The sequence below is a fragment of the Chiloscyllium punctatum genome, chromosome 19 (genome assembly GCF_047496795.1).
Source record: "Chiloscyllium punctatum isolate Juve2018m chromosome 19, sChiPun1.3, whole genome shotgun sequence".
NCBI classification, from domain to species: Eukaryota; Metazoa; Chordata; class Chondrichthyes; order Orectolobiformes; family Hemiscylliidae; genus Chiloscyllium; species Chiloscyllium punctatum.
In genome coordinates, this window is record NC_092757.1 from 86,086,864 (window position 1) to 86,109,545 (window position 22,682).

The following is a 22,682-nucleotide window of genomic DNA, read 5'->3' on the forward strand; positions in this document are numbered from 1 at the left end:
GCTGAGAAACACTGTATTCACACTGGAGCTGAGGCACACTGTATTCATACTGGAGCTGAGGGTCACTGTATTCACACTGGAGCTGAGGGTCACTGTATTCACACTGGAGCTGAGGCAAACTGTATTCACACTGGAGCTGAGGCACACTGTATTCACACTGGAGCTGAGGGTCACTGTATTCACACTGGAGCTGAGGCACACTGTATTCACACTGGGGCTGAGGGTCACTGTATTCACACTGGAGCTGAGGCACACTGTATTCACACTGGAGCTGAGGCACACTGTATTCATACTGGAGCTGAGGCACACTGTATTCACACTGGAGCTGAGGGTCACTGTATTCACACTGGAGCTGAGGGTCACTGTATTCACACTGGAGCTGAGGCACACTGTATTCATACTGGAGCTGAGGCACACTGTATTCACACCGGAGCTGAGGCACACTGTATTCAGATGGACCGGAGCTGAGGGTCACTGTATTCACACTGGAGCTGAGGCACACTGTATTCACACTGGAGCTGAGGCACACTGTATTCATACTGGAGCTGAGGCACACTGTATTCACACTGGAGCTGAGGGTCACTGTATTTGCACTGGAGCTGAGACACACTGCATTCAGATGGACTGGGGCTGAGACACACTGTATTCACACTGGAGCTGAGGCACACTGTATTCAGATGGACTGGAGCTGAGGCACACTGTATTCACACTGGAGCTGAGGCACACTGTATTCACACTGGAGCTGAGACACACTGTATTCACACTGGAGCTGAGGGTCACTGTATTCACACTGGAGCTGAGACACACTGTATTCACACTGGAGCTGAGGGTCACTGTATTTGCACTGCAGCTGAGGCACACTGTATTCACACTGGAGCTGAGGCACACTGCATTCACACTGGGGCTGAGGCACACTGTATTCACACTGGAGCTGAGGGTCACTGTATTCACACTGGAGCTTAGGCACACTGCATTCACACTGGAGCTGAGGCACACTGTATTCACACTGGAGCTGAGGGTCACTGTATTCATACTGGAGCTGAGGCACACTGCATTCAGATGGACTGGGGCTGAGACACACTGTATTCACACTGGAGCTGAGGCACACTGTATTCACACTGGAGCTGAGGCACACTGTATTCACACTGGAGCTGAGGGTCACTGTATTCACACTGGAGCTGAGGCACACTGTATTCATACTGGAGCTGAGGCACACTGTATTCAGATGGACTGGGGCTGAGACACACTGTATTCACACTGGAGCTGTGGGTCACTGCATTCACACTGGAGCTGAGGCACACTGTATTCAGATGGACTGGAACTGAGGGTCACTGTATTCGCACTGGAGCTGAGGCACACTGTATTCACACTGGAACAGAGGCACACTGTATTCACACTGGAGCTGAGGGTCACTGTATTTGCACTGGAGCTGAGGCACACTGTATTCACACTGGAGCTGAGGCACACTGCATTCACACTGGGGCTGAGGCACACTGTATTCACACTGGAGCTGAGGGTCACTGTATTCACACTGGGGCTGAGGGTCATTGTATTCAGACGGATTGGAGCTGAGGGTCACTGTATTCAGATGGACTGGGGCTGAGACACACTGTATTCACACTGGAGCTGAGGGTCACTGTATTCAGATGGACTGGAGCCGAGGCACACTGTATTCACACTGGAGCTGAGGGTCACTGTACTCAGATGGACTGGAGCCGAGGCACACTGTATTCACACTGGAGCCAAGACACACTGTATTCAGCTGGACTGGAGCTGATACACGGTGTATTCACACTGGGACAGAGGCACACTGTATTCACACTGGAGCTGAGGGTCACTGTATTCACACTGGAGCTGAGGCACACTGTATTCAGATGGACTGCAGCTGAGGATCACTGTGTTCACACAGGAGCTGAGGGTCACTGTATTCACACTGGAACAGAGGCACACTGTATTCACACTGTAGCTGAGGGTCACTGTATTCACACTGGAACAGAGGCACACTGTATTCACACTGGAGCTGAGGGTCACTGTATTCACACTGGAGCTGAGGGTCACTGTATTCACAATGGAACAGAGGCACGCTGTATTCACACTGGAGCTGAGGCACACTGTATTCACACCGGAGCTGAGGCACACTGTATTCAGATGGGCTGGAGCTGAGGCACACTGTATTCACACTGGAGCTGAGACACACTGTATTCAGTTGGAGCTTTGGTCAGTAACAAGATGAGTGATCTATGATTAGTGACCAGTTTAGAAAACAAAGGCTTTTTGCCTGTTAATTACCAGGTGATTAATTCCCTGATAACTGAATCACCTGGGTCTGGGACCATGATACAGAGAGAAACTGTCTGATGTCCACCAGCAAGGAACTCTTTCCTCATTCTCTGCAGTAAAGGCACTCTAAACCTGAAGGTAACCAGACTACGCTTTCTTCACCAGTTGCTGTAAGTTGTGACTCATATTTAAGAGGGTGAGTGAACTAGCCCCACCCTGTGCCTTTCGCAAACCAGTGGAAATATTTGAAACAGGAAGGCTATGAGAGAGGAAGTTTAAAAGAGATGTGCAGGGGGATCCAAGATGGCGGTGACCCAGCAAGCCTGAGTCTATAGTGCTCCTCCCAAGACTTGGGTAAAGTGGGTTACCCACCCCGACCACACTCACCAAATCATTTATAATAGCTGTTTAATTTAATTAGTTGCTTAGTATTAAATTAAACAATCTAATATTAAGTAAAAATGACCAAAGGGAAGGGAGCCCGCAGCTCTCAGCAAGCAGGACCCCCTCCCCCACCCTCTCCAGCTGCAGCTGAGGCGTCCACAGCCACCCCAGGGGACTTACCTACGGTGACAAGCCTTGTGGAAATGATCTTCAAACTGGATACGGAGATCGACGCTTTTATCGAAGAATCCCGAAATCGATGGGACTCACTCTCGGCCGTGCTGCAGAAGCACGACCGAGACATCCAGGAAATCGAGCGCCGAGTTGGAGGGGCGGAGTTAAAGGCCGCGACCTCAGAAACTACAGCTCAATCGGCCGTGGATCAGGTCCGGACTCTCGAACAGCGAGTCCAGACCTTAGAGAATTACATTGACGACCTTGGTAATCGAGGACATTGAAAAAATATTCGTTTGCTGGGCCTTCCTGAACGGGAAGAGGAAGGCCAGCTTACAGCGTTCCTCGAGCAGTGGTTGCCACAGCTGTTAAATTTGGAGGCTGGATCAGGCCAGGTAAGGGTAGAATGGGCCTACCGGGTTGTAATATGTGGGCCCGGCTCGAACCAGCGCCCACGCCCGGTCCTGTTCCGGCTGCAGAGCTCTAGGGAGAGGCAGACACTCCTAGAAGCTTCTAGAAATCTTGGAAAAGATTCCCAAGCTATGACCTATAAAGGATCCAAGATCATGTTATTCCAGGACTTTTCCCCAGTTCTGGTCTGAAAGAGGAAGGCATTCGACGAGGCGAAGAAGCGTTTAAGGGACTTAAATATTCAGTACTCCTTACGCTACCCAGCGATGCTACACTTTAACCATGAAGGATCCATGTATAACTTCGGATTGCCAGAAAAGGTTAAGGAATTCTTGGACTCTCTTAGATAAACTGTAAGAGATAATGGATGTTGGTTTGCCTTCCCCCCTGCTTTGGTTTATATCCCCCCTTTTTTTACTTTTTTCTTACCTTACTGTTTAATATTATCATGGGGGGTGGGGAGAGGGATTTGATTTTCTCCCCCCCCTTGGGGTTGTTTTCTTTTATTATTTTATGTATATATGTGGGTATGTATGTATGTGTATGTATATATAGGGGGTTTGGTTAGTGTTGGTGGGGGGAGATGGTTACCTTATTCTATTTTACCTCTGCCTTTAGGAGCAGGGTTGTTTCTCCCTTGTTATTTTGTATTATTATATTTAATTATTATTTGTTGAGGTTGTAATTTTATAGTTATATGTTTATATATGGTATTAACATTACCAAATATATCCAGGTGTGTTGGTGTGGGTGAGGGTAGGGTGCTCACTGTTAACTCTAGCTTTGTATTATATCTGAATTCTCCTCATTTTATTGAGGAGCACCTGGGTCAAGGGTGGGGCATTGGTTGGGAGAGGATATGATGGACTTTTGGAAAGGAAGTAACACCCCCTGGGAACAAGGGGGAAAATCTCCACTTAAATACGTTTTATATTTTTTTTATTATTTAGAAATAGTTTTTTATTATACTGTTGTGAGTGTATTAGAGAGCCTTTATTTTTGTGAATTTTATATGCTCTATGCTCGGGATGTTCTGAATAGGGTTGCCCCTCCCGAGGGGTCTCGGATCTGCCCGGATGATTATGGTTAAGTGGTGCACCTGGAATGTCAAGGGGAGTAATTCGCCAGTCAAAAGGAAGAAAATATTATCAAATCTTAAGAAAGAAAGAGTTGATATAGCTCTCCTACAGGAGACACATCTGCTGGATAAAGAACACTTGAAACTACGACAGGGTGGATTTGATCAGGCCTTTTTTTCTTCTTTTAGCTCAAAAAGCAGGGGAGTTGTTATTCTTGTTCAGAAGAGTTTCCCTTCCAAAATTCTAAATCAGATAAAAGACGAATCTGGATGATATATTTTGATTAAAGCCCTTATAAATGGAGAGGAATATGGGATTTTAAATTTGTACTTCCCCGCGGCACACCCCTTTAAATTTATAACGGAAGCCTTTTCAAAATTGATGGCTTTTGGTGCTCGTCATACAATTATAGGGGGAGACTTTAATTGTATTATGGATCCGGAAATAGATAGAATTCCCAAGAGTACTGCAGGAGTATCTCCCAGATCTAGACAACTGGTGGATCTGAACAAAGAATTAGGATTAGTAGATGTATGGAGATGTCTTCATCCACAGGGCAGAGATTGTTCTTTCTACTCCAATCCACATAAATGTCATACCAGAATTGATATGTTTTTTTCCCCCTCAATTTTTTTAAATTCCATATCATCCTGTAAAATAGGTAGTATAGCAATTTCTGACCACGCTGCTGTATACATGGAAACTAAGGCGAGGAACAACGGGACATCCCCTCGGCATTCACGTATGGACCCATTCCTAATGAAAGATAGTAAATTTGTAAAGTACGTCTCTCAAGAATTTAAAACTTTTTTAGAAATTAATTCAGGTATGGCTAGCAACCCATCAATGATGTGGGAGATCATCAAAGCTTACACGCGAGGTTTGATCATCTCCTACTCAGCAACCCAGAAAAAATTAAAGTGAGAACAACAGTGTCTGCTTGAAGCTCGCTTAAAAGCGGCTGAAACAGCATACACTGATAGACCTTCTATTATTAAATTGCAAAGGATTACGGCTCTTAGGACAGCTCTAAACACTACGCTTACTCAAACAGCTAAGAGGGAAATATTATTTGCAAAACAAAGGTTATATGAATATGGCGACAAACCGGGTAGATACTTCGCATTTCTCGCAAAGAAAAAAAAGGCCCCTCAGACTATTACGTCTCTCAAGGAAAGTACGGGTATTTTGACTCATGATCATAAAAAGATTAATGCGATCTTTAGAGAATTTTATTCTGATTTATATAAATCGCAGGATTGTGAAGATAGGACTAGGAGGATGCAGTCATTTTTTAAAAATTTGACCTTTCCGGGCCTAACTCCGGAACAGGTATCAGTCCTAAATACACCTCTAACAATCCAAGAAATACTTGATGCAATTAGACAACTTCAGAGTGGTAAGGCACCGGGCCCAGATGGTTTTCAGGCTGAATTCTATAAAGAATTCACAGGAATATTGACTGGTCCACTTATGGACATGTATAACTATGCATATAGTCAGGGCTGTCTCCCGCCTTTGCTGAAAGAGGCAAATATCTCTCTTATCCTTAAAAAAGGAAAGGATCCAGAAGATTGCGCATCATACAGACCAATATCCTTGCTAAATGTAGATTTTAAAATCCTCTCTAAAACGTTAGCACTGAGACTAGAAAGGGTACTGCCACATATCATAAAGGAGGATCAGACGGGGTTTATTAAGGGCCGTAGATCTTTCAATAATATTAGAAGGGTTTTGAATATGATTCAAGCCTGTCATCAGGGAAAGATACCAGGAGTAGTCGTTCCATTAGACGCAGAAAATGCATTCGACAGGGTTGAATGGTCATATTTGTTTTACACATTGGAAAGGTTTGGCATTGGAAAGGTGTTTACAAAATGGGTCTCAACATTGTATAGTGATCCCAGAGCAGTTGTGGTTACCAATGGATTAGGTTCGGATAGCTTCAGTGTGGGTAGGGGCTGCCATCAGGGATGTCCTCTCTCGCCATTGTTATTTACGCTAATAATTGAGCCACTAGCAGAAGCTATACGAGCTGATCCTAATATAACGGCCCTGAGGATTGGTACAGGTAAACATAAAATTACCCTTTATGCAGATGATGTTCTTCTATTCCTCATTAATCCTCTGATGTCCGTACCTCACCTAATCCAAGTTATTCATACATTTAGCGCATTCTCAGGCTATAAAATTAATTTTTCAAAATCGGAGGCTATGCCAATGGGTGGCCTTGCTATGATACCCCACTTAGTGGACAGATCCCACTTTCCCTTTCGGTGGTCCCTGGAAGGTTTCTTATATTTAGGCATTTTTATTACCCCAGTATTTGGTCAGTTGTATAAGGCTAACTTTGTGCATTTACTGGAAAGGATAAGGCAGGACCTCCAGCGATGGGGAGACCTTCCAATTTTCTGGCTGGGTAGAATAGCACTAATTAAAATGAATATCCTGCCCCGTCTCCTATACCCTATGAGAATGCTTCCAGTGATGATGCCGAGGCTGGCACTACGTAAATTATATGGCTGGCTGGGTTCCTTTATCTGGAATCATAGACTGCCCCTCATTAAGCTGAAGAAGCTACAGCTTCCACAGGCAATGGGAGGATTGGACTTCCCAGATTTTAGGAAATATCAGTTAAGTTCCCTATTAAGTTACATAGCTGATTGGGTCTTGTCTGATCCACAATCAATCTGGCTGGATATCGAGGCCTCTCAAGTAAAATACCCACTTATTAACCTTTTATTTTCAGACAAGAGGAAAATCATTACGGATCACTGTAAAAACCCTATAATACTAAACACAATTAAGGCTTGGAATATAATGCGGCAAAATGAGGGTAATTCACATAAAACATCCCCCTATGCTCCGATAGTGGGAGCATGGGGATTTCAACCGGGGTTTACAGATGCCACTTTTAAACTCTGGAGATCCAGGGGTATCTCATGTCTAGGGGATCTATTTAAAGATGGGGTCCTGTTGTCTTTTGAACAGCTGAGTCAGAAATTCGGATTACCTAATGGAGACCTCTTCCGATACTTCCAAATTCGAGACTATATACAGAAGAAGACTACATTATTAGATAGTCTTTATAAATCAGGTAGAGAATGTAATGTCCTACGACCAGTGGGGGTATCCTCCGTCAGTACTATTTATCATTTACTACATGGTGAAGTATTGGGAGAAATGGATAATCTGCTTAAAACATGGGATCAGGATTTGGGACTAGAAATCTCCATAGAAACATGGAATGATATTTGGGAAAACGCTAGAAGAATTACTATCTGTAACAGAACCCAGGCTATCCAGCTGAAGATACTTCATAGGGCCCATACAGCACCGGATCGATTGGCAAAATTTAAGGCAGGAGCATCTCCAATGTAAAATAGAGGTGGGCACTCTTGTATATTGTCTATGGACCTGTCATAAGATCTGTAGATACTGGACTAAAGTAGCAAGTGCTCTGACAGAAATCTTAGGAACGGAAATTAGAGTGGACCCTGTATCTCTCCTTTTGGGCTTTTCGAACTTTCCCTCCCTGGACATGTACGGGAAGAGATTATTTTCTATTCTCTCTTTTTGTGCAAGGAAAAATATTTTGGTGAACTGGGTGGCTGAGGGCCCCCCTGGACTTTCAAATTGGCACAGATTAATTATGGAATGTATTCCCCTTGACTTCCTTACAAATATGGTGCACCAAAAGACCGAATTATTTTATAAAATATGGCAGCCCTTCTTGAATTACATAAATACAGATATTTCGGCTATCCTAACAAGGGCTTTTATTTAATTGAGATTACAAACCTGGCTGGTCCGGGGCCCCTTAAGGAGAGGAATTCCGCACGAATACGGGTTTTATTACATTTGATGTTAACACATTCCGAGCATGTAAGAGACTTAAATATACACTCTGGTTAGTTATAGGTTAGATTAGTAGACAGTTGAGTTTTGCTTTTTTTTTTCTTTTTCGGTATTTTTTCTTTTGTTAAATTTTGGCTATTGTATATTTGATTTAATTGTATATCAATGTTCGTATTTGAGAGTTTTGTTTATTTTTGTAAACTTATAAAAATGTTAAATTTCTAATAAAAATATCTATTTAAAAAAGAGAGAGATGTGTGAGGCAAGGTTTTCTCACAGAAGGTGGTGAGTTCCTGGAACACGCTTCTAGAGGAGGTGGTGGAAGCAGACCCAATAGCAGCATTCAAGATTCATCTGGATGACCACATGAATAGGAAGGGAATAGAGGGACACGGATGCTGTCAGTGAAGACAGTTTTAGTATGTAAGGGAAAAATGTGGCGGCACAGGCTTGGATGGCCAAAGAGTCTGTTTCTGTGCTGTATTGTTCTTGGAAAGCTGAGAATGAAGGACTAACTCAGCAGATCCTGTGAACAAAGAGAGTGGAATGCTTTCCTGGTTTTCCCTCAACCCATGTGTTTCTTTTCCCCTTGTCCATCCCTGTGTGTCTGTGTGAGAAGGGGTGAGGTTATAAGGGAATTAAAGCTTTAGTTTGTAGTGTTTATACTGATGGCTGCCTTAAGTGTCCAGTAACTTGTAATAATAATAATTCTTGTTAAATGTAGAAACTTGGTCTGTGCTTTTTATCAACATCGGCCTCAAAATCAGATAAATTGAGGAACCTTTGTGTATTTTTAAAAATACACTTGAACTTTAGTGGGAGGTCTGGGAATAACAAGACTTGATTTCAGCGTGGTAACCCCAGGGAGATGTGACACTATGGCTTCGCTACCAGCTATTAGCCAAATATATCTATAGGTTAATCTGCTAGGGTCAATTTTTTTGCTTTATTATCAGATGGTTGAGTTCTTTGCAGAATTGTATAGTGTCAGGAATTTGTGTACCTTGGCAACATATGGTGGGTGGCACAGTGGCACAGTGGTTAGCATGCTGCCTCACAGTGCCAGGGACCCGGGTTCGATTCCAGCCTTGGGGGACTGTTTGTGTGGAGTGTGCACATTCTCCCCGTGTCTGTGTGGGTTTCCTCCAGGCGCTCTGGTTTCCTCCCACAGTCCAAAGATGTGCAGATCAGGTGAATTGGCTGTGGTAAATTGCCTATCGTGTTATGTGCATTAGTCAGAGGAAAATGGGCATGGGTGGGTTACTCTTCAGAGGGTCGGTGTGGACTTGTTGGGCCGAAGGGCCTGTTTCCACACTGTAGGGAATCTAATCTAAAATCCCAGGCTGTCATCATAGCTTACGGGATGGGAAGTCTTCTGCAGAGACATTATCATCAAACCCAACTTCTAAGTGACAGGAGTGAATTTCTCTGCCACCTATTCCTGAACAACCACCACTTTGTTCGTCCCTGGTTCTAACATCTCATCAAATACCTCTGTGTCGAGTATTGTGTGGTAACACACGATTGAAGAGACTGGGGAGATTTCATTGCATTAAAGTTTTAATATGGACGCAATTTTTTGTTGTGCACTGATAGGACTAAAAATAATTGTGACTCGGATTGTTCCGCCAAACCCCACAAAGAAGATTAAGATCACTGCAACACTGATTTATTTTCCCATTTCCATGTTCATAAAAATCATTTCCAGCTTCAGTCAATGATTTAAAGAGTGCCAAATGGGAGGTCTTTGAGCTGATTGAAATCAGATTAAAAAAAAGTTGTCTCTGGTCCTGTTTTGAGTGAGCAGGTGCCTACACCAGTGAAGGCCCAGTTACTAAAATGGACACATGCTCTTTAAATCATGACAAGAGTCTGTTTGAACCATCTTCCTTCTGAACTGTCCTCTAATTGACATTCCTTACACATTCATTGTTGCGAAGAACATGAGAAATGAGATAACATACAGAGCAGTGGCTACATCTCTTACTGCTGTTCTACTGACCATAGAAGGTGACCTGGATTTTCACTTGTCTCTGTAAAGTTCACTGGAGCCCGTAAAACTTCAGCAATAGTCCAATCCCCAGTATAAGTAACCCCGAAAGGATGGCTAATCCCCGACGGACAATCAGTTGTTTCACAGATAACTGTTCTTGCACGTTCATTTTAGGGGCTGAGGTCTCTTCTCTCATTTGTCCAGTGTTAACATTATTCTCCACTGGAGTGGCATCTCCTACTGTAATGGCCGCAATGTTTCCCGAATGGACTTCTGTAAAATAAACAGTGTTCTTTTTTATTTGTGGGACATCGATATCACTGGCTGGCCAGCTTTTATTGCCTGTGCCTAGTAGCAATTGAAACAATTGAGTGGCTTGCTAGGCCATTTCCGAGTCCACATGTTGCTGTGGGTCTGGAGTCACATGTTAGCCAGACGAGGTAAGGATGGCAGTTTCCTTCCCGATAGGGCAGGAGTGAACGTGATTGGATTTTCCTGACAATAGTTTCATGGAAATCAGTAGATTCTTAATTCCCGATGCTTTTTATTGAATTCAAATTCCACCATCTACCATGGCAGGATTTGAACCTGGGTCCCCAGAACATTAGCTGAGCTTCCGGATTAATAGTCTAGCAATAATATCACGATGCCATCACCTCCCCTATGCTGAAATATTGTGAATCCACTCTGAGACCAGGAAATCAAGAGGTAAGTTTAACAAAAGCATATTCCTAATGGAGGAACAGTGCTGAAGAGTGGGTGTCGATCAGAGACCGTTACTGAATTATAGCTCCCCACGATGGAGCTAAATATAAACTGAGAAATGGGAGAGTGATCTTCTTCAAGATTATGGAAGGGTTGAGAGTTGCTATCACAATAATTAAAAATTCTACACTGTTCACGTCTCCTCCAATGTATTCCTACATACGCAACTCCAATCGACCTACTGTAATTACACTCCTCTGTCAGGGCATGGGCTGTAGTGCTCCCTCAGGCAGGAGGGTGCATTACAGGGTGATAATTTTCCAAAGGCTGTTTCTACCGTGTGTGCTGAAGAAGGGTTACTGGACTCAAAACGTTAACTCTGCTTTCTTCCCACAGATGCTGCCTGACCTGCTGAGTTTCTTCAGCAATTTCTGTTATTGCTTCCTTCATAAATATTGACATAGATATTTAGAATGACAAATACGAGAACAAAACAAGACCAAATGGAAATGGATAAATTATGGAAAGGGACAATTTGGCAGAACTATGGGGGAGGAGCATCTGAGTCGAACTCTGATTGGATATCCTTTTTCAAAGTGATAGCAGGGTCTGAGGGGCTGATTGGCCATGTTAGGAGATGATTTAATGATACTACAGGTATCTTTAATATCAGAAAGCAATTGTACTACATCCTTGGGATCAGGGAATGACAGATTGGGTGAACTAATGAGGGGATATAAATGGAGTGATTATCCAGAATGCTATCATGGCTCCTGGACATGATGTCACCTGATCACAATATTCAGCAGGAAATGCCTGTGTGAACTTGCACCACTGTGTCACCAGCAGGGCAGGGGGAGGCTGCCCCATACCCCATACCTAATTGCCTTGTACTGAGGCTGTTTGGGGCAATTAAACGCCAGAGATATTATCAGCCTCTGGAGGGTGAGTTGGAAGAGGAGACTGAGATCACCAGACTGGGGAGTGGGAGGGAGGATGAGGCAGGGGAGGGCCCGGGGAGGGCGAGGGGAAAATTAGGGGTGAAGCAGACCTTGCCCTGCTCGATATTGTCTGTATGAAAGGTCTCCTTAAACCTCCCACCGTTGCCTCTCAAGTCCTCTGCCCAGTCCCTCCAGCTGCCATATTGCCCATGGAGGGCTTCTACCTGGAGCCAGGAGGCCATGCTCAGTGGGAGAGTGGGGGGGGGTCCTCTTCCTCTGCCCTGCTGTTCCACCTCCCCCCTTCACTGTCACTGTGTATTGTCTGTAAATTCAAACCTAATTCTTGATTCATATCTTCATTAAATTAGCAAACACAGGAATTTAATACAATATTAGCCATCTCACTAACAGGGACACCCATTACAAGGGGTGGTACGGTGGCTCAGTGGTTAGCACTGTTGCCTCACAGCAGCAGCGACCTGGGTTTAATTCCCGCATTGGGTGACTGTCTGTGTGGAGTTTGTACATTCTCCCCGTGTCTGCATGGGTTTGCTCCAGTTTCCTCCCATAGTCCATCGATGTGCAGGTTAGGGCGAATTGACCAGGCTAAATTGCCCATTGTGTTAGTCAGGGGTAAACGTAGGGGAATGGATCTGGGTGGGTGACTCTTCGGAGGGTCGGTGTGGACTTGTTAGGCCGAAGGGCCTGTTTCCATTCTGTAGGGAATGTAATCTAATTTAAATCACATAGTTCCTAACTGATTTTTAAAAGAAAAGTCATGGAATATGAGCATCGCCAATAAAGCCAACATCATACCCCATACCTAATTGCCTTGTACTGAGGCTGTTTGGGGCAATTAAACGTCAACCACATCACTGTGGAGCTGGAGTCATATGTAGGTTTGCCCAGTTAATGTGGACAGATTGCCTTCCCTCTAATTTCTTCAATTAGTGAACCAAATGTTATATATTTATATTGAACAGAATCAATGAGAGTTTCATACTCACCATTACAGAGACCAGATTTTAATTTAACTTTCTTTTCAATTAGCATAATTTACATTCCACCAGCTGCCACAGAGGGATTTGAGCCCAAGTGCCAGGACCTCAGACTGGACCCATGGGGTTATTAATTTGCTGATATTACCACGACACCACTCATTTAAGAATATTGTTTGGTACTTCTATGTTCCAATGGCTAAAATCATTGAAAGATCAGTTTTATTTCAATTTCTGCTGAACTGGAATGAATATTTGTGAAGAGAATGACAATTGTCTTGCAATGAAACAGAGAACTGTGGATGCTGGGAATCTGAAACAAAACAAGAATGTGCTGGAGAAACTCAGCAGGTCTGTGGAGATAAATCAGAGATAACATTTCGGGGCCGGTTTTCCTCAGTTTTCTGTATTTAACAAGAATGACTATTTACTGAAAGTAATTAGCTACATTATGCTGTAAAAAAACTCTTTTGTTTAATTCAGTAGTGTGATTATAGGGTGGCATACCATTGTTCATAGCTGGTGAAATGTCCTCCGTTTGGCCACTGGAGGGATTGGGATAGGGGTCCACATTTTTCTTCACACCTGCAACAACTCTTGCCTTGAAACAAAACACACAAACCTTTCATTGAAAGGGAGACAGTAGGCTTTCTGTTTAGAGATAATCATAGGGAGGGGAGTCCCAGACTGGAAGCCATCACGGGGAGTCATGACAATTTCCCCATAATCCTTGATTCCCGTACTGATCAAGAATCTATCTCAATCTTTAATATATGGAAGGGTGCTGACCCCCAGCTCTCTGTTAGAGACAAAAAAAAACTGCAGATGCTGGAATCCAAGGTAGACAGGCAGGAGGCTGGAAGAACACAGCAAGACAGGCAGCATCAGGAGGGACAGGCAGGAGGCTGGAGGAACACAGCAAGACAGGCAGCATCAGGAGGGACAGACAGGAGGCTGGAAGAACACAGCAAGACAGGCAGCATCAGGAGGTGGAGAAGTCAACTTTCAGGTCTCAGTCCAGAAGGAGGGTTACCCCCGAAATGTTACCACCTCCAGATACTGCCTGGCCTGCTGTGTTCTTCCAGCCTCCTGCTTGTCTACCCCCAGCCCTCTTTGGCAAACACTCACAAAGACTCACAACCCTCTGAGAGAGGAAATTCCTCCTTATCTCAGCCTTAAATTGGTGCCCCTTTATTCTGAGATTGTGACCTCTGGTTCTAGGGTCTCCCATGAGGGGGAGACATCCCTCTCAGCATTTACCCTGCCAAGCCCACCCCCACCATACCCTGTTTTCTCAACTCTCCATCGGTCAGGGTTTTATGGAGAACAACAGAAACAAGGTAAAGATGCTCTGAAGCTCCACTTGAAGTGTGGTGAGAGATGTTCGTGATTGCGAGAAGTTTGCAATGTATCCATTGAGCTACATCACACTTTCAGCCCACGGTGGCTCAGTGGTTACTATTGCTGCCTCACTATGCTAGGGAAGGCGCAGCAGGTCAGGCAGCATCCAAGGAGAAGGAGAATCCACATTTCGGGCATAAGCCCTTCTTCAGGAATCCTGAAGAAGGGCTTATGCCCGAAACATTGATTCTCCTTCTCCTTGGATGCTGCCTGACCTGCTGCACTTTTCCAGCAACACATTTTTAAGCTCTGATCTCCAGCATCTGCAGTCCTCACTTTCTCCTCACTATGCTAGGGACCCAGGTTCAATTCCATCCTCGGACAACCGTCTGTGCGGAGTTTGCATGTTCTCCCTGTGTCTGTGTGGGTTTCCTCCCATAGTCCAAAAAATGTACAGGTTAGGTGGATTGGCCATGGACAATGCAAGGTTACAGGGATTGAGTGGGATGCTGTTTGGTGGGTTAGTGTGGACTCGATGGGCTGAATAGCCTGCTTCCACACTGTACGGATTCTATGAATGCTGCAGAAACTCAGTGGGTCTGCTAGTATCAGTGGAGAGAAAGCAGAGTTAATGATTCAAGTCTATTATGAACTGCAGTTCTGATGTTACAGTTCTGATGAAGTCTCAAAAGCATACTGGATTTTGAAAGGTTAACTGTTTCTTTTCCCACAAATGCTACCAGACCTGCTGAGTTTCTCCAGCATTCTCTAGGTGTGAAAGCTACCATTAAAAGGAGCAATGACATGACATGTCTTGGGATTTGATTGCAATATATCACAGAGTGAATTGCATTTAGATTACTTACAGTGTGGAAACAGGCCCTTCGGCCCAACAAGTCCACACTGCCCCGCCGAAGCGCAACCCACCCGTACCCCTACATCGACCCCTTACCTACACTATGGGCAATTTAGGATGGCCAATTCACCTGACCTGCACATCTTTGGACTGTGGGAGGAAACCGGAGCACCCGGAGGAAACCCACGCAGACACAAGGAGAATGTGCAAACTCCACACAGTCAGTCACCTGAGGCGGGAATTGAACCCGGGTCTCTGGCGCTGTGAGGCAGCAGTGCCAACCACTGTGCCACCGTGCCGCCCACGGCGATTCACCAGGGGGTGAATTCCAGAGTTTACTTCACTGCTGATGGAGGTGGACCCTAAGAGAAGGTCAGACCCATTCCTGTTGGGAGGTTGGCAACATGGATGGATGGTGACCCAGAGACTCTCTGAGGAAGCCCCCCCTGGTGGCCTTGTGAAGAATGACCAAGAGAGGACAATGAGAGCCATGACGGCTGCTCGCTATCCCAGGCACTTCCCAAGGTACAGTGCAAGGAGTCAAGGCATGGGACAGCAGTGGAAAATGTAGGAAATCACTGATACAATAGTCAACTTCTATTATCTGTTCTCACCTGATTGGTTGCTTCATTCCAGTCGATTTTGCAAATTACTATCTGATAGAAAACATACTGGAAAAAGACACAAATGATCATCCCGTACCAATAACCTGCAAAAGACAAATGGTGTGTGAGTTTCCAGGCAATTGTGTCAGATTTCCCCTCTTGTTTTCTGTTTTACTATATCTCTATGAGAGTGTGTCATTGTCCCGAACTGCTTCTGGAAACCTGTGTCTTTAATTTCTGAGAAGGCTCAGAAACCCAGTACTGTGAAATCCTGGCTGGGGAAAGGTTGTTCTGTCTGACAGAACCTTCACTGTGAGGGCAGGATTGTAGCCCTGTAACAGGAGGTATATTCTGGGTATTGTCAAACAGTGGAATCATGAATTTGAAACCAGGTAACAGATAGGTTATGACTTGAAACTGGCCCTTTACCACGTGGTGAACTTGTCAATCTTTAGCGATGGAGGAGCAGGGAAAGCAGAGCAAAGAGTTAGGGGGGGGGTGTGGAGCAGCAGGAAGTTAGTCCCATTGTGGCATCAACAGAGCAGAAATCTGGGGTCCCTGTCCTCTGTCACGTCCTCTCACCAGAGTAAATGGACACCTGATGAAATATACTACCTCGATTCATTTCCTCTAGTTATTGGCTCATGTTGCTGGCTGAATCCACCTGTTTTGAATCCCTACTTGCCCTGGAGAAGGTGGTGAGCTCCCTTTCTGAATCACTGCAATCCTTAAGGAGGGAGTGCCAGAATTTGGAACCAGTAATAGTAAAGGAACTGCGATATGTTTCCAAGTTAGGATGGTGAGAGGCCTTGAGGGGAACTTGCAAGTGTTGATGTACCCATGCATCTGTTGCCCTTCTCATTCCAGGTAGTTGAAGCTGTGGGTTTAGGAGATACTGTCAGAGAGATCTTGGTGAATTACTGCAGTGTATCATGGAGAAGGTAACACTGCTGCCAATCTGCCTTGGGGACAGGAAGAACATGGAAAGGGGCCAATAGGATGCCAGTAAAGCAGCTTGTCTTGCCCTGGATGGTGCCCTTGATGATACTGAGCATTTTAAGTGTTACTGGTGCCGCAATTATCCAGGAAAACGGGGAGTATTCCATCACACTCCTGACGTGTACCTTGTAGTTGGTGAACAAGCTTTGGAGAGTCAGGAGACCAAGTTACCTACAACAGAATTCTCAGCCCCTGACCTGGCTGTTGCAGTCTGGAATGGAATAACGGCAAAAGGAATCGTGATTAGGTGGTGCCAGGCTTTGACATGAAAAACCTAAAGATTGAGATGCTTTTGTGACATCTGCTGACCACAAACCTGTAGGAACCTGGTTTCTCTAGGTCCTTGTGATTCTGCTGTCTCACTGGCAAGTGAGTATAGGTACCAAATGTCACCCCATTACTTAAAAAAGGAGTGAGAGAGAAAACAGGGGACTCCAGACTTATTAGCTTTCCATCAGTATAGGGAAAATACTGTCGTAAAGGACGAGATAAATAGACACTTTGGTGACAATGATCTAATTGGGCAGAGTCAGCCTGGAGTTCCAGATGGAAAGAGATTGTTGACAATCTTGGAGTTTTTGAGGATGTTACTGACAAAACTGTTAAAGGGGAGCTGATGGACAGAGATACCATAAAGGTTCACGTTGCATTGGCTTTCCTAATATCTTGCTGCACCTACATGTTAGCCTAAAGTGACTTATTGACAAGGATATCAATGTCAGTTCGTACATCTACACTGTCCAAACTCGGAGCAGTTGAGAAATACTCAGCACATCTGAGAATACTTCAATTTTCAGGAGGCTTTTGATCCAGTCCTCAACAGGAGGCTGGTTAGAATAATTAAAATTAGGAAGTAATGTACCAGCAGAAAGTGAGGACTGCAGATGCTGGAGATCAAAGTCGAAAGTGTGGTGCTGGAAAAGCACAGCAGGTCAGGCAGCGTCTGAGGAGCAGGAGAACCGACGTTTCGGGCAAAAGCCCTTCATCAGTAATGTACTAGCGGCAATAATCATGGGCTAAATAACAGATGACAGAGCATAAGATTAAATGGATCTCTCCTGAGGTGGCAGGATATGATAAGTGGGGTATTGCAAGGATCAAGATTTGGAATCCAACTATTCCCAATATATATCAATGATTTGGGGATGGGGATTAAATGTAATATTTCCAAATGTGCGGATGAGACAAAGCCAAGTGAGAATGTGCGTCATGAGGAAGATGTAAAGTAGCTTCAGGAGGATTTGTCTCAGTGAGTGAGTAAGACCATGACAGAACGAACATAATTGTGAAAATGTGAGGTTATCCACTTTGGTAGGAAAAACAGATGTGCTGAGTATTTCTCAACTGGTCTGAGTTTGGACAGTGTAGATGTACAACCTGACCTTGATATCCTTGTCAATAAGTCACTTTCAGCTGACAGGTAGGTGCAGCAAGATATTAGGAAGGCTAAAGCAACACTGACCTTTATTGTGTGAACATTGGAGCACAGTAGTAGTGAAGTCTTGTGTATGAGCATGGTTCGAACACACTTGGAGTACTGTGGGTTGTTTTGGTCTCCTGACCTCTGGAAGGATATCATTCCCATAGAGGGAGTGCAATGAAGGTTCACCAGACTTAGTTCCTGGGAAGGTGAGACTGTCCTATGGAGAGAGACTGGGGAAACTGGGCCAGCAGTCTCTCAACCATCGAAGAATAGTGATCTAATTGAAACTTACAACTTACAACTTACTTGAAGGGATAGACAGGGTAGGAGCAGGTCAAATGTTTCTTCTGGTTGGGAGGTCCAGAACCAGGGGGCACAATTCCAAGATAAAGGGGTGCCATTTAGGACTGAGATGTGAATTTTTCTAACTCAGAGGTTGGTGATTCTTTTGAATTCTCTACCCCAGAGGATTGCAGGGAGCTCAGTCTTTAAGACAGCGATTGATAGATTTCTGATCACTGAAAGCTATTCAGGGTTAGGGAGATGGGTGGGCAAAGGCAATTGATGTATTCGATCAGCTATCATCACGGTGAATGAGCTGCAGGCTCACTGGGCTGAATGGTGTATTCCTGTCCAACTATATTCCTATGACAGCCTCCTTCCCCTTATGGGTCTTTCATCCTGAACATTCCTTTTGAATGTTCCTTTTGTTCCTTTACTACAGAGCAGTAAAACAAATCCATATCTCCCTCTGATTCTTTTGAAAATAATCTGATTGTCTACATTCGCGCACAGAGAGAATCGACATTGGGGTGAGAAATCAGAGACCAGCCAGCGCTAATGAGAGAGAATCCCAGAAAGTAGCCAAGCCTTTGGGAGGGGAGAAACAAAACACATTAATAAACAACTTCCTACCAATGATGCCAAAATTTGCAGCAAACATCAGTGAGATTCCAATGGGAAAACCAATGAGATAAAATCCCACTAGATTACCGATAGCTCCCAGTTTTTGCTTCCCAGTTCCTCTCAATACTCCACCACTCACACACTGCATAGGGGACAAATAGCACATATTAATGTTACCACTTCTTCAAGTTTAATTCCTTCACAGTAAAGGTTTCAAGAAATAAGAAGATTAAAGTTGGAGCACCACACAAACTAAGAGTTGTGTTGGAGGACTTACATGGACAGAGGATTGGTTAACTAATAATAAGCAGAGAATGGGCATGACTGGGTCATTGTTGGGTTGGCAGGATGCCATGGGTGGTGTCCAACAGTGATCAGTGCTGGGACTGAACTACTAACAATTTACTTCAGATAAAATTTGCTGATGACACAAAGCTAAGAAGGAAAGTGAGTTTTGAAGAGGACATTGTTCCATGTGCAGTCACATTGAGTCAGTCCCTTGCCATGTAGGACCTTCCTTTTCATGTGTAGGTGTGAACGGTCTGACATTGGAGAAGGAAACCACTTCCTAAGCTAACTAGAATAAGTTCTTGTATTGAACAAAGAATAGTTTGTTTCATGTCAGCAATGAGTTACTGGCTACATTGATATGATAGATATTGCAACAGAGGTTATGAAGTCAGCCTTGGTGTTACTCCTCTGAGATTCTAAGCCCTTCTGCCAATAAGTAGGTGTTGCTTAATGCACTTCACAATATTAACCCTTTCAGACCTTTATCACCTTTTACAACAGCCATAGAGAGTGTGTAGGTCAGTTAAGTGAGTTGGCAAAATTTTGGCAGATGGAGTATAATGAGGGAAAATGAGGACAGGTCCGTGTTGTTATAGAGATGTACAGCATGAAAACAGACACCTCAGTCCAACTGGCACATGCCGACAAGATATCCTAAACCGATGCATTCCCATTTGGCCTATATCCCTTGAAATCCTTCCTATTCTTACACCCATCCAGATGCCTTTTAAATGTTGTAATTTTACCAGCCTCCACCACTTCCTCTGGCAGCTCATTCCATACACACACCACCCCCTGCGTGAAGGAGTTGTCCATAAGGTCCCTTTTAAATCTTTCCCCTCTAACCTTAAACTTATGCCACCTAGTTTTGGACACCCTACCCTGGGAGAAAAAAATCTTGACTATTCACCCTATCCATGCCTCCATTGATTTTATAAATGTCTACGAGGTCACCCCTCAGTCTCCAACACTCCACGGAAAATAGCCTCAGCCAATCCAGCCTCTCCCTATAGCTCAAATCCTCCCACCCTGGCAACATCTTTGTGAATCTTTTCTGAACCCTTTCAAGTTTCATAATATTTTTCCTATAGCTGGGAGACTGGAATTGAATGCAATATTGAGAGGTGTCCTGTATTGCCACAATTGACCTCCCAAGTCCTTTACTCAATGCACTGACCATCAAAGGCAAGCATATCAACTGCTTTTTTCACTACCCTGTCTACCCTGACTCCACTTTCAAGGAATCTGCACCTTAAAGTCTCTTTGTTTGGCAACATTCCCCAGGACCTTACCGTTAAGTGTATAAGTCCTGCCCTGGTTTGTTCTACCAAATTTCATCTAAATTAAACTCCGTTGGCCACTCCTCAGCCCATGGGCCTATCTGATCAAGGTTCCATTGTTCTCTGAGGTAACCTTTTTGGCTGTCCACTGCACCATCAATTCTGCAAACTTAATAACTATACCTCATTTATTCACATCCAAATCATTTATAGAAATGTCCAGAAGCAGTGGACCCATTACTGATCCTTGTGGCACATCACTGGGCACAGGCCATCCAGTCTGACACTTTGATAGAAAGTACTGGTTAAATGGAGAGAGATTGTAGAACTGTGAGGTACAGAGAGACCTGGGTTTCTTGCTACATGAATCGCAAACAGTTAGTATGCAGCTACAGCAAGTGATTAGTAAGGCAAATGGAAAGTCAGTGTTCATTGCGAGGGGAATGGAATGTAAAATTAGGAATATCGTGCGATACTGTACAGGGAGTTGGTGTGACCACATATAAAGTATTGTGTATAGTTGTGGTTGCCTTATTGAAAAGAGGACCTAACTGTATCACATACAGTTCAGAGGAGGTTTATTTGACAGATTTTTGTGATGAAGAGGAATAATGAAAGTTGGACAGACCAGGCCTGTATTCATGGGAGTTTAAAAGAATGAGAGGTGATCTCAATGAAACATACGTGATCACAAAGGGATTTGACAGAATGGACCATGTGGGACAGATTAGAACTAGAAGAACATCAGTTCAAAATAGATCGCACATTGGAGACAGAGATGAGAAGATTCGTTTTTCTCAGAGGATCACAAATCTATCTTTTCCAGAGAGCAGTGGAGGCCAGATCACTGAATATTTTTAATAAGGAGGCAAATAAATTCTTGACTAACAAGAATGTGGAAGTGTATTGGAAGTAGGCTTGAAGGTGGGGTTGAGGCCACATTCAGATCAGCCATGGCACATTGAGTGGTGAAGTAAATTCAAGAGACCAAATGGCCTAGTCCTTTCCTATTTGAATTGTTTGTATGTATATGCATCGATTGGCCATGATCTGTTTTCTCAATCTTTCACAAGATATAGCCATCGCTGGCTGTCCAACCCTAATTGCCCTTGAGAAGGTGATACTGAAACTTCCTTTTGGACCCTTTTGTGATGCAGATACATCCACAGTGCTATTGGGAAGGGAATTCAACATTTCTAATGCAGCAACAGCTACAGAATAAGGTAGCTGGCTTGAAGCAGCCTCCCCTCCATTTCTGTGTTTACTGCAACATGAACCTTTCCTGTTGCCAGCTCACGACGTCAATCATTTTATTAACTTTGAGTGAAGTTATTTTGAGAATAACAAACAGAAATACTTTTTTTCTAAATCTGCAAAGACATTGTTCAGATAATTTCAGACACAGACTGCACTGGAAGGAATTGTCTGCTTACAATCTTAATTTTAAGCAAATTTATTCACATAAAGTTTTGTAAGGTTTCACTTGAAATACTCACAGCCAAGGAATCAAACAATTGATTAGCAGTGACTATTGGCAACAATTTCCCAACCAAATGAATTATTTCTCTGTAAGAGGGAGAGAGCAGTGTCAAGAGAGAGCTTTCAGACATTGCTGAGTTCAACTTGTGACCTAAATATAGTCAAGGCTTCTTTTCAACTCACTCGTCATTGGTGAATACATAACCGATCACATCATGTATTGCCTCCAGTATCACAGAAATCACCAAAGCCAAAGCTCCTGGTAAAAATGAAGCACAAATAATTACTAATTTGGTATACAAACAATTCTGATGATTTATCAATTACAAGCAAGAGCAGAAATTGCTGGGGAAACTCAGCAAGTCAAGCAGCATCTGTGCAGAGGATGCAGAGTTGATGTTTCAATTCTGAATAACTCTTTTTCTCTCCACAGATGTCGCCAGACCTGCTGAGTTTCTCTAGTAATTTCGGTTTTTACTTCATATCTTCAGTATCTGCAGTTCTTTGTTTTAATCAATTATAAATTTCAGACAACTCACTTCAAAGGAACCAGCAATTCAGAGAATCATCCAGCTTGCTACACCTGTATGGGGTGCTGCACTGTTGGAGATGTCAGCATGTGGACCAGTCATGAAACAAAGATCTTGTCAGCTCTGTCAGGTAGAAGGGAAATCTACCA

General features: G+C 43.9%; 1 protein-coding gene across 4 annotated transcripts in view; it reads right to left on the reverse strand.

Annotated features, from left to right (window-relative positions):
* LOC140491561 (multidrug and toxin extrusion protein 1-like) overlaps positions 1 to 22,682 on the reverse strand; it is a 69,292-nt gene that overhangs the window by 13,550 nt on the left and 33,060 nt on the right. For 2 of the 4 annotated variants that reach the window (XM_072589947.1, XM_072589945.1), the window contains exons 12-17: positions 22,187 to 22,262; positions 22,021 to 22,090; positions 18,963 to 19,095; positions 15,635 to 15,729; positions 13,331 to 13,424; positions 10,189 to 10,452 (exon numbers count right to left, since the gene is read on the reverse strand). In XM_072589947.1, the coding sequence (XP_072446048.1) occupies positions 10,229 to 10,452; positions 13,331 to 13,424; positions 15,635 to 15,729; positions 18,963 to 19,095; positions 22,021 to 22,090; positions 22,187 to 22,262 (692 nt within the window). In that variant the 3' untranslated portion in view covers positions 10,189 to 10,228. Of the gene's footprint in view, positions 1 to 9,728; positions 10,453 to 13,330; positions 13,425 to 15,634; positions 15,730 to 18,962; positions 19,096 to 22,020; positions 22,091 to 22,186; positions 22,263 to 22,682 lie in introns of those variants that run through there. The other 2 variants (XM_072589944.1, XM_072589948.1) reach the window with 2 other exon arrangements.